The sequence below is a fragment of the Oculina patagonica genome, unplaced genomic scaffold (genome assembly GCF_052425735.1).
Source record: "Oculina patagonica isolate OP01 unplaced genomic scaffold, crgOcupat unplaced413, whole genome shotgun sequence".
Taxonomy (NCBI): Eukaryota; Metazoa; Cnidaria; class Anthozoa; order Scleractinia; family Oculinidae; genus Oculina; species Oculina patagonica.
The window spans coordinates 3,402-12,121 of record NW_027558270.1 but is presented as its reverse complement, the minus strand read 5'-3'; the positions used below and the strand labels follow the sequence as shown (position 1 = coordinate 12,121).

The 8,720-nt window shown below is 36.5% G+C and overlaps 1 protein-coding gene across 1 annotated transcript; it reads left to right on the top strand.

Moving 5' to 3' along the window:
* Positions 1-2,438: 2,438 nt before the first annotated feature.
* LOC144640696 (run domain Beclin-1-interacting and cysteine-rich domain-containing protein-like) lies at positions 2,439-8,178 on the top strand (the record flags this gene model as incomplete). The annotated part of the gene is made up of 6 exons (XM_078499780.1): positions 2,439-2,542; positions 2,702-2,752; positions 3,186-3,372; positions 3,778-4,169; positions 6,325-6,398; positions 8,070-8,178. Coding segments are annotated over 6 exons (902 nt in total), but the record flags the coding sequence as incomplete, so codon positions are not given.
* Positions 8,179-8,720: the final 542 nt, after the last annotated feature.

The following is an 8,720-nucleotide window of genomic DNA, read 5'->3' as shown; positions in this document are numbered from 1 at the left end:
ATTATTAACCGGGCGGGGAGACTGGGCCGGCCCGGTTCATAAATCGCCCGGAATTTTTTCGTCGTCGTAGTAGTAGTAGTAGTAGTCTTGTCGGTAAATCGTTCCAGACCCGCTCGGCCACTTTCTTGGCCAGGATTCAAATCACGCACCCTTGATGTTTACTCGGCAGAAGCTATTAAATCACTCTCCTATTTTAAATTTTATCTAATACCCTCAATTCTCTTAAGCGTGAAATATATATTTTTGTGTTATTCAAGCGTTTGAGTACTGGTTTGCGAAACCGGTGATTTTTTTGACACGTCCAAGCAATTTTTTTTTTTTTTTTGAAAACTGCTACGTCCGTCACGCAATGATTTTGCAGCAAGCTTCACTCATAACTGCTTTTAAAAAAAGGGCTGGTAGCCAGAGAATTTTTGAGCCGGAATACTTTGAAGATGCTCTTCATTTAATAGAAAAAAATTGTGTCCATTTTCATCCGTGTACAGTTGAGCCGGCAATGTCGCGTATCAGAGACGATTGAATGTTTGCACAGCGAAATAATTGTTCTTGATGTAAAAGCTTTACTTACACACTTCCCAAGACTTTAGTCAACAAAATGGTAATGTATAGTATTTCTGCGAACTATGATGGTATTTGTGAAGGGATCCGCAAAGCCAGCAAGTAAAACAAATGGTCTGCAAAATGAAAATGAAATCTTGGCGCGGGTAATTTAATACATGTAATTAAATTCTACCACGGCATGCAAAATTTCACGTTTTTGAAATTTTCTAAATCTTTTTGCCTTTTAAAATGTTTCTTGACCCCATCTTGAATAAAATTTCATCTAAAACGTTTTCATGTTTCTTTTTTATTTTTTCACGTTTGTATTTAATAGTTGCCTTTTTAGGCTTTTGAAACGAACACGGCATCTATTTATAGATTGAGGCACCATGTTGATGTTTACATATTTGCGTTATTTGTCGTAGTAGTTCACTCGGCCGCTTTCTTGGCCAGGATTCAGATCCCGCACTTTTGATATTTACTCAGCAGGAGCAATTAAAACTTTATCTAATACCCCGATTTCTGTTAAACGTGAAAGATATATTTTTATGTTTTTATTCAAGCTTTCGACTCAAGCGAGTACTGGAGTCCGAAACCGGTGATTGTTTCGACAGGTCGCTGAGGTCGAAGCTTTTTTTACATCAGTCACGCAATGTTTTTGCAGCAAGCTCCTGCATTTAAAAACGGCTCCAGACTCTACTTTGAAGATGCTTTTCATTTAGCAAGAATTGTGTCCATTTTGTCTATTTCCATCCGTGTACAGTTGGGCCGACAAAGTCGTGTGTCACAGACGAATTGAATGTTTACACAACAAAAGAACCTTCTTTTGTTCTTGATGTAAAAACTTTACTTGCACACTTTTCAAGAACTCATAAAACAAAATGGAAATGCAAAGTAATAATATAATAATTTCTTCAAACTAGAATGAAATGTAAATCGGTAAAGCCATCGTGTGAAATAATAGACGGCAAAAATGAAAACTTGCCCTTCGGCGCGTATAATTAATTAAATTTTATCACGGCATCAGTATTTTCACGGCTTTTAAGGATTCAAAATTTTTAATGCAATTCAAATGTTTCTTCGTCTCATCTTGAATCTTTTTTTCACATTTAGTTGAGATTTTTAACAGCATCTGTTATCTAATACATGTGGTCTAATGCATGCCCTTTTTTAGTCTTTTTATTTTCTTTTGTAATTTTGTTTAGAAATTTTTCTGTTATTCTTGATATTTGACTCGTTTTATTCGTTTTTTTTTATTATTTATGTTACTCGTTTTATTCGAGCAGGAGCCAATACTGTAATTTTCTGGTTACTTCGCTCTTTTTAGCGAGGAATATAAAATATATATTTTTTGTTTTTCATTCAAGGGTTTTGAGTTTCAGTCGGAACCGAACGGCGATGGAGAAATGACCTGCAATGAATCACACAATCAAGAACTTGCCTTTGGGTGACTGCTTCCCAAAATTGACTTGAGGAGCTATCATGTTTGAAAGCTGAAAAGCTTTCTTATCTTGTTCTTATTCCCATTTTTTTGGTGTGGTACATTTTTCAAAATGTTTACATGTAAAAACACGTCTTAGTTTTTAACGAAATTGTTTGTTTGTTTCGGTCGGAGATCATTTGTACTGCCATTTAACTGGTTTGAGTTCATTTATTCAAGATTGCACACAAAACGTTTTCAATACCTAGGTTATTCAGTATTCGGAAGAAAAATAAAAATTTGAAAGCCTAAGCAGGAATTTGTCCAAGCATGGACAAGCAATCCACAGACTTGCGTGTTACTCAATATAAATTAAATGGTATTTTAAAAGTTTTTGCTGTACTTGTCTAATGAAGTAGTTAAACATCAACCGCCCGGTTTTAAGCATTAAGCTTTAGGCGTCTTGTTATCTCTGTAGAATCTTTGTACTTCAATGATCCTTATTTGGAGGATCCCTATCAAGAACAATCCTTGGCAACAATTTTGGCGTCACAGGACTTCAGCTCATGTGAATTAGATAAGGTATTCAACAATTTTGCTAAAAGTTACTGAAACCCATGTTGGTTATTCTACTCAAAAGTTTTCAATTTTTTTAGTGCTGTAGCTAGGTTTCTTGTAGTTGAATATATTTAGCTGCTGGGGTAATAACATTTTCTATTTATTATATGTCTTTTGTAACAGGAGAATGCTCATTTTAGCATATCTGAAGCACTGATTGCTGCCATTGAGCAGGTGTGTTTGTACCCTAATTACATTTCTAGCAGCTTGTTTGCTTAATAGCTCCATTGTAACTTATGTTTGGTATATTAAATGTAAGAATTTAATGTAATAAGGCAATTATATTACATTGAGGGAGGAATAGTAGTTCTGGTGATAAACAACTCGAAAGTACTGTACCCTAGTACATGTAGGTTATTCTAACCATTAGGCCACCGCGCCTCCCACGTAATTAAAGTGTACCTGGTCCAATACATGTATTATTTTTCCAAATCAATATTGGCAACAAAGCACTCTGATTGGTTACTTGCTCTCTTACTGTAACTATCCTAGTCGTATATAATAAAATAATGTATTAATAATGTTCATTTATAATGATGTAGAACTGACGTGAGGTGCTGTCTGTGCAGTTGTATTATTTTTCATTATGTGATCTGTGCTCATTTAGATGAAATGTGATGAAGTGAACTCTTCAGAAGAGGAAGAAGATGAAGAGATCCTTCATTTGAAAGAAGAACTTGAAAGAAAGAGACGGGAGAAAAAACAGAGAAAACATTTGCAGGAACAGGCTGCCTTTAGTGATGAAACCACGCAATCAACAACTTCAGAACCAAGCACATGGACAAACTCATCAAGTGGGTCTGATAAAAAGAAAAGTACCTTATTGTTACTTAATTTCGCGAAAATGGAACAGGAATATTTCGCGAGACTTAATTTTCGCGATTTGGCCCAAAATACGTGATTAGCATAAAAAATACAATAGAAATCGTTTAGAATTAATTTTCGCGGGTCTTTAATTTCGCGATTTTTTGAAAATCGCGAAAATCGCGAAAATTAAGCCCCGCGAAAATAAGTAACAATAAGGTATCTCTTATTGTGTAAAAACTGCAAATATGAGTATCATCCAAAGTAGACAGTGTAGCAGCAAGAGATGTTTGAACTGAACCATGCATGTAATATCTGGACATCACAAAAATGCATTCAATTAACTTTTATGTTACAGAGATGTCAAAGTGAAGAGTTTGTCATTATTTCTTTAGGATCTGCATATGAGAGTGAAGATGAACTTAGTCCTGAATGGGAAGAGATTACCTCATCTGATAAACAACTCCAGGAATACAACACTGACTTCTCTATGCATACTGCTACACTAGTGTCGGTTGCAGACTTGGATCCTTTAACAGAAGCAGCAGATAATGCAGAGATCAAGCAATCCACTCAGCTTTCAGCTGAGACTGTAGCAAAAAGTCTGCTGCAGAAGTTTGCCAACAGGAAGCACCCAGCTGCATCTGAGCTGCAATGGTTAGTTTCATTTCAAGATGCTCCTCAGTGTTTACTACCCCTACCACAAGCTGTTGCAGTAGCACCAGATGATGTTCAACAAGTTGAAGCCTCAACACAGAAACCTGTATCCAAGCAAGACTCATTACCAGTGAGTACTTATATGATTACATGTAACCACACTTTGATAACGTGCTTTGATAACGTTGTTAATAGTAGTTTAAATTAGTAACCATTAAGTCATTGTAAAATGATCTGACACTCAACCACTTGCTCTGTGATATTTATGGACTCTTTTGGTAGACAAATACAAATTATAAACTATTAAGCCTGATTGTTCTCTTCAAGGCTTCACACGGAAAACCTGCAATTTGGAGAGAAGTGCATGATTGTGTATCTACTTCACTAACAAAATTACTAGTACAGTATTGTGCAGAAGTAATGCAAATGAAAAGCGCAAATTTTGTTCATTGTTTTCCTGACATTTTTTCCAATTTTTGCTTGCTAATTCAGGATGAAATTCGCAACGCTTTGAGCAATACTTCATTAGAACAAAGGCCGATAATTCAACGAATTGTCGTAACCACCACAACCATTTGCGATGCTACGAGCAATATTTCACTAGAACAATTCAATGAATTGTCGTTTCGACAACTACAATTCGTGACAATTCGTGAGCAATATTTTGCTAGTTCATCTGTCTTCAAGTTAAGTTCTCCACGCGATTGATAAGATGTAATGTCATGTAACATACCAAAAAAATGTGCTGGTAATTTTTCGGAACTGCATGCTCTGATGCTTGCTAACATGAAGCGAACTATCGCTTTGACATCTTTCGACATTTCCCGCCATTCCAAACAATAGGTGTCGCAATGAAAAAATATCGCTCCAAAAAGCCAAGGAATTCATCAAAATCCGTTTGTATTACTCTTGCACAGTACTGTATGTACATAAAACCAAACTGGAAATACTAGAATAGCAACCAGACATGAAGTAAATTTGTCTTGTAACAGAATGCACACACTTGACATTTAAATTGAGAACTACAGAATGTCTTGTAAAATTATGTATGTTATTTATATAATGATGGCACTTTATTCCTTAACAAGTGGAAGAGTAACTGCACACATTAGTAATATCATTTATGGTAACTGAGATCATGCCCTCTCTCCCTACGTATCACTCCAGGGTAGGAGGGCACGATACATTTACTTGTCGGATCGTATGTAAAGAAACCAGATTCTGGTTTTTCTTCTGATTGGTCGAGAAGCAATACTCAATGAAGCAGTTTGGACTGATTGGCTGTCGTATATTACAACGAGACTTCCGGTCAGAAGCTGGTGGTAATGGCCTAGACGAGGCATGTTTATTGCGAGAATGTGCTTTCTTCTACGTTAGCTGAAAATAAATAAATTTCAGTGTAATTCTCTGAATGCAGAACAGAAACAGTGTTCAACAATGCATATTAATTTGTTTTCGTGAAGATGTTTCGGCAGTTCTTCCAATGAGTTTCGGTAAAAAGTTTAATTTACCAAACAATATTCCAGAGGTGTTGGAATGTTTACAAAAGCAGCATGATGCTATCCGCTGTGAAACAGAGCTCTCTTGTCGGTGAATTTCTGTTTTTTTAGAGCTGAAATAAAGGGATGGCATCTTCAGCTGGTAAATATATCTTTGTGAGTGCCATCTCACCCTGCTTTTAAAAGCATTTTTATTTGAACATGGGGAAGTTTTATGCAGACTGTAGATGTACAATTATCCTGCAGAGGTTTTTCACGCCTCGTGGAAATCTGAGTCCGAATTTGCCGCCAACTGCAAAGAGTGGTTTGACAGTTCGACAACACTTAGTTTATTTAAATTAGGGCGGTATAAGGCATTCTTTTTCCCCTCTCCCTTTCAAAAAGAGAACGCCTGATTGCTGGTATCATTTATGGTAGCATATGCTCTGTTGCACTGAACCTCTTACAGCTTTTATATGCAGTGAGTTAAACATGTTTTTAGTAAATGTACTGTATGTACAGTAGGGGCTGGATCGAGTTGTCGGTCCTGCTTTTGTGATGCAGTTTTTATAGCACCGTCGTAAAATGACAACTACAAAAGTGCTAATGTTGATGTGAATATGAACAGCTTGAGTCCTCATTGCCACAAAGTGTTGCGCTCATCATTGAAAAGGAAGGAAAAGATGCAAATACACTGTATGGATGAAAATGGAAGTTACTGTGCATCACCATAAAAATAAACATTTATTTAAGAAGACTTAGTTGCATGGTTAAGAAAATTTTTACTGGTTTTATATTTAATTTCAGTGTCGCATAAGAGGAAACTCAGAGTGGGCTCCTCCCAGAGCACAGATTATTTTCCATGCTCACAAACCCCCAAGGTTTGTATGTTACATGTGATAACCATGAACTCTCAGGCATGCACGTGAGTGGTTAGTACGTGGGAATTTTGTTGAGTGCTGTCCAAGATTAGGTATCTTAGCTACCATGCATTGTAGGTCATCGCTTGTGATGGTGGGTCAGTCGGTCGGACAAAAAAAAAAGAATGAACACTTGAAGGGGTCTGGGTTCCAGAGAAAGCAGGGCTGCTAAGTAAGAAAGCCTGGTTACAAAGCCAACTTGAAAACATGGTCTTTTCGTTCGTTATTCCTTATCTATGACATCATGATCTTGACAGCTGCTATTTATACCGGGGAAGGCTTTCGGTATACAACAAGAAACGCATCAAAGATGCAGTCAACTACATTGTTGTACTGTGCTTATTTTCTGTGCTACTCATCATGATCAGTTTGTTCATACTAGTATGTTGTTGTTAATCAGGGCTCGAAATAATTTCCAAAGAGTCTCTGGACACGATGACCGGCCAAATTCATTTTAGCTCGGTCACACCTCGTTTTTGCTCGGACAAAATTGCAACATGTAGTTTTCCAATAATTATTAAAGATACATAGCAAAACAACACCCCCACCTTAAGAAATAACATTCCCCAAATAAATTATATTTTTACTACAAGTAACAACACTGTTGACTGTCAAAGTTAGAGTTGTCGTCCGGAATCTATTTTCTGCTGAATGAATTGTTTGTTAATTATATATATGATGTCATGTGCTTACCTCAGTTAGGAACCGTATGGTGCACGTTCTTTACAAAAAGTTTCAAGTTTTAAAATTTTAAAATTTCCTTTATCAATTGTTACTGTTTTAATTCTATTTTCCTCTTGCTTTTATGGCAAGAAAACGTTTCAAGAATGTAATGCACCTATCAATAGTTTGCCCCAGGATATGGGGGGGGGGGCAGGCAACCCCAGGGGAATTTGACATTTTTTTGAATCCAGAATTGAATTCCCCACCCTTGGGCACCTAGCGAATGTCAAATTTCACATATCTCCTCTTAAATTTCTAACCCAGCAGACCATTTTAGATGTCAAAATCCCTACCCTGGGAGAGCTTCACGATGTCCAATTCCTGTGGGTTTTGGTGAAAAAGCAAACTGTTGAAAAAAAAGGAATTTTAAAAGTAACCAAGTAAAGCCAAGATATTTTCAAAAACGAAAGTGAAACTTGCTCAATTTATACTGAAAACATCAATATTCAATATTCTGTTCCGCATTCCTGGATTAAACAAACAGTTCTACAAGTCTTCTTTCCATATCAAGGAAATTTTTTATTGAAAGTGGCATCTTTCTTGAAACAGAAAGCCTATTGTAAATGATTTTCTTCCAAGCTTTAAGACCGTAAGACATTTGGCCATTAACTCAATATCTAACAAATAAAAGTTTTCTTTGCAGCACTTCACTTGCTATAATTTAGCAACTTCTAGTGTATTCATGAAATTCATAAATTCATCAGCCAAAGCATTGGATGATCTGATACTAAACAGATAGGAAACGGTTTTCTTTTTGAAACCCTGACCGTTTTTGCTTTCCAGGTCACATTTTATGCAGCCTCCTTAGTTTGTTTTTTGGAGAAGATAAAAAGATAAATCAAAATGTACCGTGACCTTTCTGTGATCAGTATAACTGTTATTAATTTGTGTTTCTGCATTATCTTTCAGGAGGAAAGCACTTATGAGCCAGCAAAACTTCAGGTGTGCTGGCTGTGGTATGGCAGTCGCTCCAGGTAAGGGTGTGGATACTTTGCTCCTATAGAAGTGAAGAATCTGAAAATGGATTTTTTTGCCATCACTATGCTGTAAACACATTTCGCCATTTAAAAAAATAAAATTAACACAGTAGATTCACTAGCAACCTTTGTGGCATTAAAGGTGTTATAGTATGGGATACATAAATTAATTGGTTCCTTGGGATTAGGCAATGGTTAATAGGGCGGGTAAGGTTTATAGGGAGAAACCTCATTATCTTTATTTTGTTTTGTTGTGCTGCCTTGTGGTAGTGTTGGTCCCTCAACGCTTATGCACAGTTTACACTTACAACACGCCCCTTCTCCTCACACATTTCCCATCCTCTTATTCCCACTGATCTCAGTGGTGATTTGGGAACCCATTAATTTGTGGATCCCATACTATAACACCTTTAAGCCACAAAGTTTGCTAGTGAATCGACTGTTTTTATGTATTTTTTACACAACAGATTTTTCTAAGCTAAAACCATTTTAGCATACAAAATCTTTCACCATCAAAATAGTTCTTTTTTAGCCTCAAGCAAGAACGTTTGTGAAATGATCAATGCACACTTCACTCGTGACA